The 18,770-nt window shown below is 45.5% G+C and overlaps 1 protein-coding gene across 1 annotated transcript; it reads left to right on the top strand.

The window, feature by feature from the left end:
• The first annotated feature begins 11,842 nt into the window (after positions 1-11,842).
• LOC129378563 (uncharacterized) lies at positions 11,843-12,526 on the top strand. Its single transcript, XM_055058878.1, has one exon. It carries the CDS (start codon positions 11,843-11,845, stop codon positions 12,524-12,526), a length of 684 nt encoding a protein of 227 aa, XP_054914853.1.
• The last annotated feature ends 6,244 nt before the right edge of the window (positions 12,527-18,770 follow it).

Here is an 18,770-nt window from a genome sequence, read left to right as displayed (position 1 = left end):
CGCTAACAGTTTCACAGCTGAAGGAAGATCAACCTTCAGTTCAGTAAAACTCAGCCTTCGTTCTCACTGCAAGTCTTGAAAGTATCTGCATTGTGGGCTTTGCTTGCATCGTGAACGGATCCTGATGAGACTCAGAGCAGCTGGACGGAACAACATGGCGGCACCAGACAGCTGACTCTATTACAGAACCTGGACTGATCTCACTCCAGTTGATCTCTGAGATCAAGACAGATCCACTGATCCAGGCGTTTATCCTCCAATCCAAACAGCCTGTTCCCCTCCTGGCCTGTGGGGGCGCTGCACCAGCAACCACTGAAGGAAACAAAAGTCTCTGAAGACACTGAGAGCAACTTCCTGTTTCACCAGATGGACACAAAATGGTGGCGTCAGATTTTAGTGTTGGAGGATTTTTAGACCATGAGCCATTTCTCCTGCTAGCACTAGGCTAACATGTTGTATTTACCCAGAATGCCCTGCACTGTAGTCCACTTCCTGCTTTTGGAGCAGTTTTCAGTCCACTTGCCGTTCACATTCAAACTGAACCAGAGTTCACTTCAACCAAACCCAGACTGAGGTTTGGAGGACCAGAGGTCAGAGGTCAGAGTTCGATTAGCATTCACAACTGAACCGGACTTTCTCGATTAATGGACTGGAGTTGGATGAAGTGGACTGAACAGGTCTGGTGGGAATCAACTCAGTTTGTTCCTCCTGGTCTCCAGGAATGTAGTTTCTCCTGATAGTTTGTAGAAGCTGATATTTTTCTTTGGTTTTTAACAGAAATCTCTTTTCAGATGAGAATGCAGATATCTGACGGAGTCGACGGTGAAGGCAGAGTCCGTCAGTAAATCAAGCGTTTGGTTAGAAGCTGCGTTTCCACAGTGAGACGCGTTCTGCAGCCTCCAGAATAAAACGGATCAGAACCCAGACGCCACCATGTTGTGTTTGGAGCAGCCTGTGTGCCTCCTCTGCATCTCGGCATCGCGTGCTTTCAGACTCGCTGGAGTTTCTCCAGGAAGATGAGAAAAGTTGCCGGTTTGTTCTCCTGGGAAGAGCAGGGGGTTAGCATGGCAATATCTGCTCTGACTCCACAGCCTGGGGAACTTTGACCTCCAGCAGAGAAACCAAAATAAAAATCCCCTTCTTGCTGCCAAGCCAGCACAACAGGAAGATGGGGCGGCGGCGCAGAGGAGGAGCGAGGCAGAACAATAAAGCCTCTCTGTTCGGCTCCACATGGATGCTGTTTGACAGCGAAAAGCTTTTGTTCTGCTGAAATGACGGGACGCTGCTGCGCTTTGCGAGCGTGCCAGGCATTGTAGGTTTTCACGAGGATGCAGCGCACTGAGGGACGTTCGAGCCGCAGATCCGCCGCGTTCCCACAGGGGGAGATGTGGTTTCAGTCCAGATAATGCAAACTGAACCGTGGATCCAGATCAGAGCCGGACCTCAGAACCGGTTCCACCACAACAGAGACGCTTTAGGTCACAAACATTTTCTCGCTGAAATATTTTCATCTCTCATTCCCAGGAAAACTGTGGGACAAAATCCCTGCTGGCCGAGAGTAACGAGTTACGTTCACCAGAGTAACGTTTTGGGGAACCGATACTTTTAGGAGTATTTTTACTAGGCTGTACTTTTACTGGAGTATTTTTATGAAGTGTTTGTACTCTAACCACAGTAATATTCCTGACTTTCCTACCACTGAAGGAAAAACAAACATGTTTTAACCAAAACTCAGACACACCTGCAGTTTGTGTTCAAGTTTCAGCTTTTCATTGAAAGAAACTGATTTAGAAAAATTTATTTTGCCTTATTTTGTTATGAATTATTGTCATTTCCATGTAACTTCATATTTTGGTCCATGTTAAATATTAAATGAATGTTAATTTGATCAGTTTTCAGTGCTTGAGTCAACTTGTTATCAAATACTTTTTCACTCTCACTTCAATAATTTCTTAATCAGATACTTTTTCTGTAATGAGTGAAAATATGTTGCAGTATTTCTGCTCTTGCCTGCGAACTCACCTGACCGTTAGCTAACCAGCTAAACCTGCAGCTCCCTTCATCCGACTGAGTTTCTAAAAGCTGCTTTCCAAATATTGAAGGTAAATGTTCTGGAGGGAGAGATGGGCTGCAGACAGGAACCAGAACCAGAACCCGGTCAGACAGTTTCAGGTTTTATGTCCTGAAGTTTCTGTGGTTTTATTGGTTGTTTTGTTTCTCTGTTATTGTCCATGTGTGTTTAATGTTTTCTGTAAATCATGCTGGTTTTCACCTCTGTGCTTCAGTCCTGCTATGTTTTGGTTTTATTTGTGTTTATCAGGTTCTGTTGTCTTCTGCATGTCAGCTTTTATTTCTTTGCAGCTGTTTGTCGTCTCACTTCTCATGTTTTCCGCTGTTTCCTGTCTCATCTAGTTTTTCTCCTCAGGCCTTTTCCTGCTGGATTTTGTTGTTTTTTTGTCTGTTTAGTCGGTGAAAACTCAGAACCTTCATTATTTAATGATGCCATTTACATTTTGGTTCATTTTCCTCACCCGTTGAGATCGAACATGATGTGACATATTTCATGCGTCACATCATGTTTCATATTTTCAGATCTGACTGAAACGTTTTAATGACGTCGTTAAACTGAAGCTGATCAGAGTCTCAGCATCAGAGAGCATTTCATGTTTGTTGCTGTTTGACCCCCTGCTGAGCCTGCAGATGTCTGCAAACATCCAGTTTAACATTATTTAAACTAACAACATTCAAACTAGTGTTGTTAGTTTAAAGAGCTAAAGTCTGTTTCAAGGACATTAAATCACTCAGCCTTTAACTTCTCACATGATTTAATATGATACACAGAAACAAAATGATTATGATTCTCATAACAGGAGAGAAAATTTACCAAACCATAATAATAATGAAAGTCATGTTAATACAGCATCAAAATAATGTCTATACACTATACATGCTTACATATCTGAGTTACATGACAAATAAAATGTCATAATCAGAAGGAAGGAATAAATCACTATAATACAGATTAGTGTTAATCCCTTCATACGTTGTGATTAATATAGATTTTAATTTCATGTCAAATTGCTTGATGTTTGGGCATTGTTTTAGTTCCATATTCACTTTGATTCAAGAGGTAACAGGGTTTGACATCCTTCGGTTTTGGTAAATGAAAGGAGCAAGATGTGTGTGAACAGCAGCGGCTCTTTTTTAAGGCTTTAGTTCCTGTAAAGTTGATTTATATTCATTTCCCAGCATTTTGTAAAAACACATGGCTGATCATTTCTTACTTTGGCCTTTAAATCTGACTTCAGGTTGAGAGCTGAACTTTTCTCTGCTCCATCACTGAACTGTGGTTCATGTGGACCGGACCGGACGACCGGACCGGACCGGACGACCGGACCGGACCGGACGACCGGACCGGACCGGACGACCGGACCGGACCGGACGACCGGACCGGACCGGACGACCGGACCGGACCGGACGACCGGACCGGACCGGACGACCGGACCGGACCGGCCTCCGTAGCTGATCCATTAAAAGCTTCCTGCAGTCCTTAAAAGATAAACGCTGCTGCTGCTTTGAAGCTGCAGAGAGAGCTGCAGCAGTTGTTTGGCTGGAAATGGGCGGCTCTCTGAAGTCAGATGAGGATTTTCCTGCGTTTGGTGGAGCGTCAGCTCCAACATCTGGGTGGATGGATGAGGTGTGATGCTGGCTTTGGGCTCCAGGACGCGGCTGCAGGGACTCTCGCGTCTCCGTCTCACATTATTTCTCACTGCGCCTGACAGAGAGGGCGGCCGGGCGATAAATTCACCTCATTACAGACTTAATAAAACAAGCATGTTGGTTTGTTTTCCAAACGGCTCTCAGGCTGGATGAAAAACAGCTGAGTCATGAATAACCGACAGGTTCTGATCAGCTGGTTCAGAAAATTCTGTCTGTCAAATCAAAGTGGATCCGTGTCTGTGTGTGTGTGTGTGTGTGTGTTGTGTGTGTGTGTGTCTGTGTGTGTGTGTGTGTGTGTGTGTGTGTGGTGTGTTGTGTGTGTGTGTGTGTGTGTGTGTCTGTGTGTGTGTGTGTGTGTGTGTGTGTGTGTCTGTGTCTGTGTGTGTGTGTGTGTCTGTGTGTGTGTGTGTGTCTGTGTGTGTCTGTGTGTGTGTGTGTGTGTGTCTGTGTGTGTGTGTGTGTGTGTGTGTGTGTGTGTGTGTGTCTGTGTGTGTGTGTGTGTCTGTGTGTGTGTGTGTGTGTGTGTGTGTGTGTGTGTCTGTGTGTGTGTGTGTGTGTGTGTGTGTCTGTGTGTGTGTGTGTGTGTGTGTGTGTCTGTGTGTGTGTGTGTGTGTGTCTGTGTGTGTGTGTGTGTCTGTGTGTGTGTGTGTGTGTGTGTGTCTGTGTGTGTGTGTTCGGTGTCTGTCTGCTGCTGAGGCGGGTTCTGTTGGGCTCTGTCGGTACCAGAGGAACCATTACTGACTGATGGCTCAGCTTCATGGCGCAGATATAAATATGAATAAAGTTTCTCCTTATTGAAAAGTCTCATATCACTGAACTGTAACTTTTTTACTCATGTTGTTGAATTGACTGATATTTATTGATGTTTTTGTGAAACAGACGAGAAAATATTAAAAATAACATTTCCAATCATACTTTATTTTTCAATTTAACATCAATAAATGGAGTTTATCATAAAAATCTGATGACTCAGCGTTATGATCCGTCATGGATCTGCAGGCCTTTCTCTGACGTTCTGCTGGAGTTCCTGCCCCTTTCGGCTCCTTCAGACTAGCCAGCAGAAATTAGCAAACAGCTGCTGCTCAGAGCAGTGTTTTTCAACCACTGTGAAATTATTCAATTATTCAATTTCACCTCATTGGTCTAAAAACATTTTGTAAAACAAATTAATTCACTGCTGATAATATGCCATTTTCAAGTGTCTGTGTTGTAGTCGTGACCAGCGGCGTAATCATGGAGTTTCCTGATGACAGGATGGCATTGTACGTTAAAACAAGAGAATTAGAGATGCATGAATGTGACAGGTGAGAACATTGTACCTGGCAGGAGCTTCAGGAACTGCAGGAGTTTTAATCAATCAAACAATCGAGTTTATTTGTGTTGGACATTTCAGCGTCAAGCAGATCAAACTGCTTCACATCATAAAACACAGAAATACAAAGTTATGGAAACAGTCAATGAAAAGCTGTTGATTAATGTTCATTTATAGTGTTTTAAACATCTTATCTTAAAGGGACAGAGACCCAATTCAAGGCCTTAAATTACAGTCAGATTTCTTTCAATACAGCATTTTAATAACAATTGAATGTAACATTATTTATGCTATAAAACAGAAAACATAAAAATAATCATATGAACTAATATTCCATCTGCCTCTAAACTAAATATTAATAAACACTGTAAATAAATCTGCTGGTAGAAAGAAGCTTCTGCTTTCAGTCAGGTGTTTCTGTTACCTGCTCATCATCATCATCATCTTCTTCCTCTGTGGCTCTGGATGCTTCACCTGCTGTTGTTGCTGCTGCAGCACCTCCTGCTGCAGCAGCAACAGGCTGCAGGCTGTTTGATCCTCCCAGCTTCATTCAACATTTTAAAATCAGCTTTTACCAACAACCAGGTCGTGACGCCGTTACGCTTTTACTGAATGTCGTCTGCATTATTTAAAAAAACTGCAATTAAAGTTGAATCTTGGGGAAAAAGAGTCTTAATTTGTTTTATGGTTTGCGGTGGTTTCCCTCAGCATTTAAAGAGAAGAACCGTAACAAACAAAGAGCGTTAAAGATCTCTGCTCTGCACGACACACCCTTTGTGTTTCTGACACATTAGGGAACCCTTCAGGCCACTCGTAAAATAAAACAACATATTTTCTCTGCTCAATAAAATAAAACAAGATTGGCCGCCTCTGCAAAAAGCACATAGGCAGCACTTTTCTCCCTGTTTTCCTCTGAGGGAAACGATTGTAAATGTGTAATTAAATTAATAAAATAGTCCCACGTAGTAAATCAGCCCCCCTTGAGGACGCCTGATTGCGCAGACGTGTTTGTGATTATGTTTGTGCGCTTTGTGCATGTATGTATCATGCATCAGGGTAAATCATACCCCTGTAACGCTGCGGCGCGGAGCTGGGGGCGCGGAGCTGGGGGCGCCGGGGCCTCTCTGCCTCTCTGCCAGTTTGTGTTATAATAAAACATTTTAAAGATCCTCATTAAGCTATTCTGGGCGCAGGCTTGGCGCGGCGCACCAGAGGGGAAGGTGGAGGAGAAAACGTGAAGGTAGAGGCAGAAACTGCCGGCGTGTCCGTGCCAACACTCCTCCATGTCATTGATGGCCGTAATTACAAACACGTGCTGATGAAGGTTCTGCAGAACCAGGCAGAACCAGACAGAACCAGGTAGAACCAGGCAGAACCAGGTAGAACCAGACAGAACCAGGTAGAACCAGGTAGAACCAGGTAGAACCAGGCAGAACCAGACAGAACCAGGCAGAACCAGGTAGAACCAGGCAGAACCAGGTAGAACCAGGTAAAACCAGACAGAACCAGGTAGAACCAGACAGAACCAGGCAGAACCAGGTAGAACCAGGCAGAACCAGGTAGAACCAGACAGAACCAGGTAGAACCAGGTAGAACCAGGTAGAACCAGGCAGAACCAGACAGAACCAGGCAGAACCAGACAGAACCAGGCAGAACCAGGCAGAACCAGGTAGAACCAGGTAAAACCAGACAGAACCAGGTAGAACCAGACAGAACCAGGCAGAACCAGGTAGAACCAGGTAGAACCAGGTAAAACCAGACAGAACCAGGTAGAACCAGGCAGAACCAGGCAGAACCAGGCAGAACCAGGCAGAACCAGACAGAACCAGGCAGAACCAGGTAGAACCAGGTAGAACCAGGCAGAACCAGACAGAACCAGGCAGAACCAGGTAGAACCAGGTAGAACCAGGCAGAACCAGACAGAACCAGGCAGAACCAGGCAGAACCAGGTAAAACCAGACAGAACCAGGTAGAACCAGGCAGAACCAGGCAGAACCAGGCAGAACCAGGCAGAACCAGACAGAACCAGGCAGAACCAGGTAGAACCAGACAGAACCAGGCAGAACCAGGTAGAACCAGACAGAACCAGGTAGAACCAGGTAGAACCAGGCAGAACCAGGCAGAACCAGGCAGAACCAGGTAGAACCAGGCAGAACCAGGTAGAACCAGGCAGAACCAGGCAGAACCAGGCAGAACCAGGCAGAACCAGACAGAACCAGGTAGAACCAGACAGAACCAAGCAGAACCAGACAGAACCAGGCAGAACCAGGCAGAACCAGGTAGAACCAGGCAGAACCAGGCAGAACCAGGCAGAACCAGACAGAACCAGGTAGAACCAGACAGAACCAGACAGAACCAGGTAGAACCAGGCAGAACCAGGCAGAACCAGGCAGAACCAGGTAGAACCAGGTAGAACCAGACAGAACCAGGTAGAACCAGGCAGAACCAGACAGAACCAGGTAGAACCAGGCAGAACCAGGCAGAACCAGGCAGAACCAGGCAGAACCAGACAGAACCAGGCAGAACCAGGTAGAACCAGGTAGAACCAGGCAGAACCAGACAGAACCAGGCAGAACCAGGTAGAACCAGGTAGAACCAGGCAGAACCAGACAGAACCAGGCAGAACCAGGCAGAACCAGGTAGAACCAGGCAGAACCAGGCAGGCTGCAGAACCAGGTAGAACCAGACAGAACCAGGCAGAACCAGGTAAAACCAGACAGAACCAGGTAGAACCAGGTAGAACCAGGCAGAACCAGGCAGAACCAGGCAGAACCAGGTAGAACCAGGCAGAACCAGGTAGAACCAGGCAGAACCAGGCAGAACCAGGCAGAACCAGGTAGAACCAGGCAGAACCAGACAGAACCAGGCAGAACCAGGCAGAACCAGGCAGAACCAGGTAGAACCAGGCAGAACCAGACAGAACCAGGCAGAACCAGGTAGAACCAGGCAGAACCAGGCAGAACCAGACAGAACCAGGTAGAACCAGACAGAACCAAGCAGAACCAGACAGAACCAGGTAGAACCAGACAGAACCAGACAGAACCAGGCAGAACCAGGTAGAACCAGGCAGAACCAGGCAGAACCAGACAGAACCAGGTAGAACCAGACAGAACCAGGCAGAACCAGACAGAACCAGGTAGAACCAGACAGAACCAGGCAGAACCAGGTAGAACCAGACAGAACCAAGCAGAACCAGACAGAACCAGGCAGAACCAGGCAGAACCAGGTAGAACCAGACAGAACCAGGTAGAACCAGACAGAACCAAGCAGAACCAGACAGAACCAGGCAGAACCAGGCAGAACCAGGTAGAACCAGGCAGAACCAGGCAGAACCAGGCAGAACCAGACAGAACCAGGTAGAACCAGACAGAACCAGGTAGAACCAGACAGAACCAGGTAGAACCAGACAGAACCAGACAGAACCAGGTAGAACCAGGCAGAACCAGGCAGGCTGCAGAACCAGACAGAACCAGGCAGAACCAGGTAGAACCAGGTAGAACCAGGCAGAACCAGACAGAACCAGGTAGAACCAGACAGAACCAGGTAGAACCAGACAGAACCAGGTAGAACCAGACAGAACCAGACAGAACCAGGTAGAACCAGACAGAACCAGACAGAACCAGGTAGAACCAGGCAGAACCAGGCAGAACCAGGCAGAACCAGACAGAACCAGGTAGAACCAGGCAGAACCAGGCAGAACCAGGCAGAACCAGGCAGGCTGCAGAACCAGGTAGAACCAGGCAGAACCAGGCAGGCTGCAGAACCAGGTAGAACCAGGCAGAACCAGGCAGAACCAGGTAGAACCAGGCAGAACCAGACAGAACCAGGCAGAACCAGGTAGAACCAGGCAGAACCAGGCAGAACCAGGCAGAACCAGGCAGGCTGCAGAACCAGGTAGAACCAGGCAGAACCAGACAGAACCAGACAGAACCAGGTAGAACCAGGCAGAACCAGGCAGAACCAGGTAGAACCAGGCAGAACCAGGCAGAACCAGGCAGAACCAGACAGAACCAGGTAGAACCAGGCAGAACCAGGCAGAACCAGGCAGGCTGCAGAACCAGGTAGAACCAGGCAGAACCAGGTAGAACCAGGTAGAACCAGGCAGAACCAGGCAGAACCAGGTAGAACCAGGCAGAACCAGGCAGGCTGCAGAACCAGGCAGAACCAGGCAGAACCAGGCAGAACCAGGCAGAACCAGGCAGAACCAGACAGAACCAGACAGAACCAGGTAGAACCAGACAGAACCAGGCAGAACCAGACAGAACCAGGCAGAACCAGGCAGAACCAGGCAGAACCAGACAGAACCAGACAGAACCAGGTAGAACCAGACAGAACCAGACAGAACCAGGTAGAACCAGGACAGGAGGTCCGGTCCTGGACGGTGGGGAACATCAGCAGTTTCATTTAAACTTTTATCACATTTATTGGCTGATTTTCTGTTTTCCAGGTTCCTGCAGCTTTAAGGTGGAGAACGACTGCAGGAAGCTCTGCGTGACCTTTAGGGGTCAAAACCCTCTGGACAGGATTGTGTGCAGTCACCATGACAACAGTGTCCCAATAAACAATGATGTTGTTTTGAGACCATTTTCCAGCAATATAATAGTAATAATGCAGTAATGATTCTAATAAACATTCATCACTGGAACTGGACAACATTTTATATCTCTAGATGAAATAAAACAACAAATAAAATGAATTATGAAACTGAAAACTTTTATGTTTTTGGCAGAGAGAGAAAAACAATAAATCATGGAAATGAGCTGGTTTTAATTGATTATGTGATTAGTAGGTTTATTGCTGATTGTGACAGGTTTGGATATTAATGACATGTTGACTGAAGCTGCATTTTCACAACAATCTGAAAACGACCAAATTTTGATCGTTTCACCCGAAAGTAAATCTGATCTGATCTGCAGCCGGACTGAACTGGACCGTTTTCTACGCATCGCTTTTGTTCCGTCGTTGACGTGAGACATAATGTCTCATGTCTCATGTCTCATGTCAGGCGGTAAATGTAAACAGTGTCTGAGAACGACACTAATGAAGTGAAGAAGCCGTCTGAGTCAGTGAACGCATCACGTCAAACTCTCTACTGACCTGTTTCAAGGAGCAGCAGTTGCTCCTTGTTCCAGCACTGGGTTGGACCTGATTCTGGTTCTGGAGGTCATGAGCAGAACTCCGAGGTTCGGTTGTATAATAGAACCTTAACCTTTTTCTTTCCTGCTGATGGTCCGGTCGACCCGGTTCTGCTGGAACCAGAACATCTGCTCCACCTCCAGCTGTTCTGACCCAAACCAGACTGTTCCCCTCCTGGCCTGTGGGGGCGCTGCACCAACAACCACTGCAGGAGACGACACTAAAACCTCTGAAGACACTGAGAGCAACTTCCTGTTTCACCAGATGAAACAAGATGGAGGCGTCAGAGTTTAGTGATTTCTCTTTAGACTTTGGCTGAAGACCAGGAGCCATTTCTGCTGCTAGCGCTAGGCTAGCATGTTAGCTTAGCTTGTATTTGTCCATATGCATCAAACTGCTCCAGAATTTAGTTGAAGGAACCCAACTTCCTGTTTCCAGGTGAGTCTGGATGAATAAACGCTTCAGAGACCAGAAGCTAATCGACAAAAATCAGACATAAAAAATAATCTGAAAATTAAAGCAGAAATGTTTAAAAAAGAACAAAGGACATTTTTCACTCCTTTTTGTTTACAGTATATTTGTAAATCAAACCTTTTTATTTCTTAGGTTTCATTAACTGACGCAGTCATGAAGCACAACGCTGAAGTTTTGTGTGATAAAGGGATAGTTCACGTTTCTTTCAAAATTCAGACAAACTGTTTTCTAGCAGAATGACATCATTTCCTGTTCAGACCTCTGACCCAACAGGATGTAGAATCAAAACATTTAGTTTTTAAATGTGGATTTACGTCCCGGTTTTGTTGGTCTGGAAACCAAAAGTATCAACAAAAAATTACTTGGACTAGACCTGAAATGATGATGTGATAAATAGACATGAGGATCATCTGCAAATAGATTGATTCAAAAAACACTTTTGTTTATTTTAGACAATAAAATAAATCACTTCTTTTAGTTTTTAATTTTTCACTCTTGGATGAAAATTTCATTTTAACATTTAGTCCAATAATGAGTTCGGTCTGTGATCATGTTTGGTATCAAGCTGAAAGCGACACCAGCAGAACCGAACCGGGCCAAAAGCTGAACCCATTCCAGCTTCAGGGGTTCTGATGGATCTGATACTTTGAACCAGAACCGCTGCAGGTTTCCCGTTCAGAACCGGGTCAGCTGGAGCAACAAAACAACATCCATGTTCCCTTGCAGTTTCATTCTGCAGTGATGGGATGCTAATATGCTAATTGTTAGCTTAGCGCTTTAGCCAACGCTGAAAACGTTTAGCGCTCTTAACGTCCCCGATGAATCCAGTTTGTGGGTCAGTTGATCAAATTACAGGAGATCAATAATCTGCATAATTTATCATTTTTCTCTGAATGATAAAAATCTTCAGTTTGGGTTTTTTGTTTCCACAGATTTAATAATTCATTTCATTTATTGCTTCTGTTTATTTAGTTTGGATATTTTAAATGTTTGAAGCTTTGATTATTATTTCATGATTAATAATTAATCATGGTCAACTGGTTCCCATGGCAACAGCCCACCATGTTCCCAGTTCCCCCAGTATCAGCTGTGGTTCCCAGAAACGGGTCAGGAATGTGTGACAGCAGCAAAACGCATCCCGGTGTTTAGAAACCGGCCCACAAAATATGGAGCCGATCATCTGAGTGTTTGTGGGAGGAAATGATGATCAGCGTCTCGACGGCAGAGCAGCAGGAGATTCCCAACAATAAAACACTTGAACCTGAAACAACTGAGCCGTCCACCGCGTCCACCGCGACCACCGCGACCACCGCGTCCACCGCGTCCACCGCGTCCACCACAACCACCACGTCCACCACAACCACCACGTCCACCGCGTCCACCACAACCACAGCGTCCACCACAACCACCGCGTCCACCGCGTCCACCGCGTCCACCACAACCACCGCGTCCACCACAACCACCACGTCCACCGCGTCCACCACAACCACCGCGTCCACCACAACCACCGCGACCACCGCGTCCACCGCGACCACCGCGTCCACCGCGTCCACCACAACCACCGCGTCCACCGCGTCCACCGCGTCCACCACAACCACCACGTCCACCGCGTCCACCGCGACCACCGCGTCCACCGCGTCCACCGCGTCCACCGCGTCCACCGCGACCACCGCGTCCACCGCGTCCACCACAACCACCGCGACCACCGCGTCCACCGCGTCCACCGCGACCACCGCGTCCACCGCGTCCACCACAACCACCACGTCCACCGCGTCCACCGCGACCACCACGTCCACCGCGTCCACCGCGACCACCGCGTCCACCGCGACCACCACGTCCACCGCGTCCACCGCGTCCACCGCGACCAGTTCAGAAACAGAATGAAGAAAAAGTGTCCACTAAAAAACATCTCCAGAAACAAGAACATTTCTGAGCTGCAAAAAACCCAAGAGAAAATAAACCAAAAACATTTCCTAGAAAAACTTCCTGAGCTCAACAATTCATCAGATTGCAAGAAAAAAACTCAGAAGTTTAGAGATTCTCAGAAATTAAAAATAAAAAAATTAAGAAAATTCTAAGACATAAAAGCCAAAAATCTGTGAAAAAAGACAAATTGAGATTAAATTCAAAATGTTTTTACAGAAAATCTCAGAGATCAAAGGGCAAGAAAGCAAATCCTAAATTTTGAGATGAATCTTCTGGAAAATACATGGAATAAAGTTGAAAATTAGTAACTTTTTGAAATTTTCTGAGTTTCAAAAGTCCAAAATGTTTAGGAAAGTTTTTTTTCCTCATTTTAAATCTCCTGGGTTTTTCTCTCACATTTCTGACTTTTGGATCTCAATTCTCCAGTTTTTTACTTTTTGTAGAAAATGTATCGGGTTAATGTGAAACTTTGTGCTGTTTCCTGTTTCCAGTGACTGTCAGCCGCAGCCTGCATGTTCTCCCAGTGCATGCTGGGATTCTCAGCGGGTGCTCCAGTGAGAATCGTCTCAACCTGGAAGCCGTCGCTGCGTCCAGACGACACGCCGAACCTGAGCCTGGATCCAGCTGATGCTTGAAACTGAAGCAGCTGAAGGATCCAGGAAGTGGTTGCGTCATCAGGCGGTTGCCAAGGAAACCAAAAGTTGGAGGCCATTGAAGCGATTTGAGTGAAGGTTATTGACCAAATCGAATATTTTCCTTATTTACTTCTTCCCTGGTTTTGCAGTTTTTTCACTGAGTGTTGTTTATGAGCCAGCCATCATTTCAGATTAAAAGTGACGGACGGTTTGGCTTGAGGCTGCAGTTAGGAAGAATAAAAGTTTGATTTCTGCTGGGGTAAAGAGTTCATCTGCTACAAAATGTTATTTGTTTCTGCGTTCATCGTGTCCCGATCATTTATTTGTTCCAGACGTTTAATCCTCTGGACAGCGATTAAAAATCCAGATCCTGAGAGACAAAACTGGCTGCTGCTCCTGAGAAGAGTCCCGCTTAAACTCCGCTTCTTCACTCCAGCAAGAGCCATAAAAACTAATTTTCAAAATCATCAAATTGGCTTTATGTAATTGTTTATGAAGGACATAAAAGGCTCTAATGAAGCAGGGTCATAAATTTGTCACAGCTGCATTTGTTCGGTTGGAACAATGAGTCATTATTACTCTGCATGCCCACAAACACGACACATAGCCGCTTTAATGCGACTCAGTCAGCTGAGGCCATAAATCTGCATACCCTGCTGCCAGCGCGGCGCCCGGAGCCGCCGGGGCAGCCGCGGCCCTGCCTGGCGGCGGGGCCTGCCGGCGGGGCCTGGCGGTGGGGCCAGGTGAGGCGGGCGGGGCTCCGGGGAGGCGGGCGCCGCGCTGGCAGGGCGTACCTTCGCCAGAACCGCCTGATTCAGACCAGATGTCTGAGCGTCGACTCTGGGAAACGGAGAGATGAGAGACAACCGGAGCCACAATAAATCGCAGGAACGGCTAATGAATAAAACAACAGCGGATCAAATGTGGCGCGGCTAAAAATAATGTGATTAAGAATCGGATCCAGAGGCCATGCTGGAGACAGCTGGGCCTCCACCGGACCGCGCCCCCGCCTAACGAGCGCCTCCCATCTCGGCTTTATGGGGTTTCTGGGCACAACCCGGCCTGATGAATCAGTTGTCATCGCTTGTGATTGCCTGTTTAAAAAGTCCCAAACACTCTGCCTGTGTTTAGTCAGGTTCAGGCGAGGTCAAGCCCGACTCGGCCTCAGCGAGCGTCTGCAGCTCCTTCCCCTATTTATTAAACACGTCTCTCAGCGGAGGCCGATGGGGACCCGCGTCTCCAGACAGCCCGCCATTTATCAGGCCGTCCGCTGAAATATCAGCTTATAGCACGTCAAAGCGGTACGCAGTGGCCTTAAGAGCAATAACATCGTATGAAAATGAAAAACAGGGTTTTTAATAAATAACAAGTGCTGAAAAGCAAAGTTTATGAACTACATACAGGAACGTCTTTCAAAATGTCTGCAAAAGGCGTCGGATTCAGTTCAAGACAAACTGAATGTTTGCTTTTCACAGAGTTACTGACCCATGTTCAACATCAGGAACGCTTCCTACTAAATACCGAGCAAAGAATCCAACTCCGCTCGTTTGGCCTAATCAAAGTCCAGTTCGGTTGGTGAGGTGTGAACGCTAGTCAACCTCTGACCTCTGGTCCTACTGACCTCGGTTGGTTTCTGTCTGTTTTGAATCTGAATGAAAAGTTTCTGCATTTGTCTCAGATTGAACTGAAACCTTTCGTTGCTTGTTTGGTTCCTGCGATGCCTCAGGTTGACCTCTGTGGTTCTGTCCGCCCGTCGCTCCGCTACGCCTGTCGGATCACCCGTCTTATCTAACTACTCGCTCTTTTCCCCAGAACTCAAACTGACAGGCCGGTTCTTTCAGTTTGCCGCTGCGGCTGCAGCTGGGAGTCGGACCCCCGGATGAGCCGGACCGTCTGGACGTCACGCCTTTGAAGGGTCCTGCTGAAATAGCTGGTCGCCGTCCAAAGCGTCGCCCCGGTTCGCGAGCAAAGCGTCCGCACACGGAGCCGGGCGCCAGGGGAAATCTATCTGGGAGGCAGGTGAGACAGGGGGCCATTGTCTCCTGCCGTTACAGGTGGGACTCCTCAGGGCCCGGAGCACAGAGCCGGGCTCACACGGACCAGGGAGCCTCTCCAAGAACATTAACAGGGTCTGGCACGGAGCTGGCACGGGCCGGACTCGGAGCCAAGACTGGGAGAAATGTAACTGTGATGAAGACGGAAACGCTGTCAGGATAACCCCAAACGGCAAATTAGGAACTAATGAAACCACTTTCACACCGATTTAATTAAAAGCTTTCTATTCCGGACACGAGAAATGAATCAACCTCATAAATCTGATTTCATGTTTCTGATTTAGGTTTAAGTAGAAAAGTCCCTGTGAGAGAACAGAATGTCTCTGGTAACACTGTCAGATGTTTTCACCAGGAATGTTTTGGAAAAAATTACTCAATTCGTCTCTTTAAAACAAAATGGAGGGAAACATGACAGTCGGACCTGTCAGACATTTTCATCCATAATCTGCATCAGATGCTGCATCACACCAAACCACCTGAGACCTAAAAGTTGCTTTCAAGAGATTAATAATTACTTTCTGGTTCCTCGTCAGAACTTTTCTAAAACATGACAGATCAACTTTCTGGAGCTTGTTTGTTAAAATCCAGAGTTTTCTTTGCAGTTACTGTCCCATAACTTACAACATGAGAAACGTATCGCTCCCTTTTTGATCCTCTGAACTGCGTTACCTTTCTGGGATTAATCTGCATTTACTGCTGAACTACAGACTGTCATGAATTCTTAACAGTATCCATGTTACAGATTAATTCACGGCAATAAATACATGAAAATGATGTTAAACACGAAATGACTATTATTAAAATTCCTTGAAGACATGAGTTGAAGTTGCATTGAAGACAGACTCAGAGGAGCAGCAGAATCTGGTCAGGATGAGGGATGAAGGTCAAAAGGTTGGCGTTTACTCTGAATACAGATGTTTTAAAACAGCAATTAGGAAGAGGTTCCTGCAGCTTCCAGCTCAGAGCCGAGGTAACAGCCTGACCTCTAATCATCCTCAATTTCTTCCAGGCCCCGGCTCTGTGATGGTCGTCTCTGCAGAACGCCTGTTTATTTTTCATGGCACTTCCTGTTGGACTGAATGAGCGTCAGGAGGAGAGAGTCTGTAGGGAGCGATGTGCTCAGCCGCTGCACGCGCTCCCACACCAGAAAGCAATCTTTTACTCAAAACTAATTACAACTTTATAAACTAAAGCTTTGCCCGTATAAGGAGCTTCCTGTTAAAGAGCAACTCCAGCTGATTGTTCCAGAAACGAGTTTCAGTTTGATGTGAAGGATTTAGACCAAACGTCTCATACAGTTTGTTTGCTTCAACCCATGAAGGAAACCATCACCGTTCTGTGATTAAAGTATAAATATGTCCATTTTTAGCCATAAATCAACCGAAAGCAGCAAAGTCTTTTGGCTCTCAGATGTTAATTGTCACAACCTTAAAACGGAGGAAATTAATTTATAAGTTAAGATGTCTTTCAGGTTTGGACCTTTTAGATCTTGTTTGGTTTTATCTACACATTAATCTGCATCATGTAGATCTGAACAAAGTTCAGTGGAATTTGCATTGTTCCAGAAGTTACTGTGATAAATCTTGTTTTGACACCATTTCCAGTAATGTAATATTAAAAAATCATATTCATAATGCTGCAGCTGGAAAACATTTTAAATATCCAAAATAAATAAACAAAACAACTGAAACAACAAATAAGATGAATCATGAAATCTCTTGAAACAAAATTGTTCTTAAAAAGTGACAAAACACCAGACTGAAGATGTTTATCGTCCAGATAAAAATCGTCTTGTTTCAGTGAATTTTGCATTCTGTTTTTATGACGTTTAGCAAACCTTCTACTGTGTTTTGTTTAATGAGACAACGTTCATATTTTGTCAAAACTATCCTGTTATAACAAGAAACTTTGTGATTGAAATAAGTTATGCATCTCACTTTCTCAATGAGAATTTGTTTCTAATGATTTTCTGGTTTTAATTATTATTTTTTTTAATTTAATTATTATATCTACATAAAACCAGAAACTTTCTTGTTGTAACACGACTCTGCTTGTGAATTTATTTCCAATGTTGGCAGTTAAGTGCTTCCGTACACTGGAGGTTAAAAAGTGTTTTCTGACAGCAGCAGATAAATCAGCGACTTTACTGTAAATGATATCATAAAGTATCGTGTAAATCATAAACGATGAACTTCTTGTGCTGCAGGTTGAAATCAGAGTCACAGAGGTGAAAACTGCTCTTCTCCTTTCAGATCCTCCCATTCCTCCACTTTCCTGACCTTTAACCCCCATCCGCCTTCACAGGTCATCTCAGTAATGAGCCATGTGGCTCTCACTAATCAGGACCCCAAGGCCGTCCCATCCTCTGCCCGAGCGACGCGGCGGCGGCAGCTGAGCCATCTGGACTCCATGCCTGTTCTGTCTCCACTCCACTGGCGATTTATGCCCTCCTGAGGTGTTTTGCCTTTTAACTTGCTCTAATTGCCCCCCAGATGCAGCAAAGATGTGGAGGCCGGTTTTTATTGGTTGCCAAACAGAGGTCATTGTTTTGGTGTCGCTTTGTCTCCCCGGCGCCGCTGACGTAAAGACAAACTTTGTTCCAGAAGCCGAAAAGCCTGCAGACGACTGGAGTAGAAGAATGTGATGAAGTGATAAAGATGGCCGCCGTTGGAAAGATGGCGAGGGTTTATAGAGATAACTTCTACTGAGACAACTCAGAATCCATCCATCCATCCATCTCTCTGTCCCTCCCATCTGGACAGTAGATGGAAATGTTACCAAATCCAGAGCCATTCTGAGACACCAGCTCTGCTTCTCCACTTTTCAGGACAATAGAACTAATTTCATTCAAGTTTCTCAGAAAGTGGTTCTTAGGTTAACCTTTGACCCCTCCAACCTCAGGCACTTCAGACATCTGAAAAGGAACCAACAAATGATCTGTGAACAAACCCACTGTTATTTTTAATTTATGGCCAAATTAACCAAACTTTGTTTATTGCTATGATGGAAACTCTTTAGGTTAATTAATTTTTTTATTTTTTGCTCTATATTTAACATAGATAATAAATATAATCATAGAAATTGAAATTGAAGAAATTAGTTTACAAATGCAAAGATGAAAAAGCCACATTCATTTGTTTGCAAATTAATGTGGCCAAGAGCAAAATGATAAGAATTATGTTGCCAAAAGTTACAAAATTCCATTAACATGCATATATTTCTAGGAAACTGAATCAAACTTCTAAATATTTATTATATCTAGATAGGAAAAAGAATAGATGAAAAAAAGAGCATGAAATAAAACAATAAAAATAAATACTTAAGTTCTGATGAAGCTATTATCTGTCTGTAGTCCTGATATTGAACTGCTGTGGTCACCCGAATTAAAACTTTGTCTGGAGGCTCCACTGCTTGTTCACACAACAAAGATAAATGAGGAAACAACAGCAGAGACAATAAAAACAGGCCTGTTCTTTACTTGGATCCAATCCTTTCATTTTTATTCAGGCGATA

Source organism: Poeciliopsis prolifica, unplaced genomic scaffold (assembly GCF_027474105.1).
Source record: "Poeciliopsis prolifica strain line A6 unplaced genomic scaffold, Auburn_PproV2 SCAFFOLD002, whole genome shotgun sequence".
NCBI classification, from domain to species: domain Eukaryota; kingdom Metazoa; phylum Chordata; class Actinopteri; order Cyprinodontiformes; family Poeciliidae; genus Poeciliopsis; species Poeciliopsis prolifica.
The sequence above is the reverse complement of the archived record's forward strand: the minus strand, read 5'-3'. Positions and strand labels throughout refer to the sequence as shown.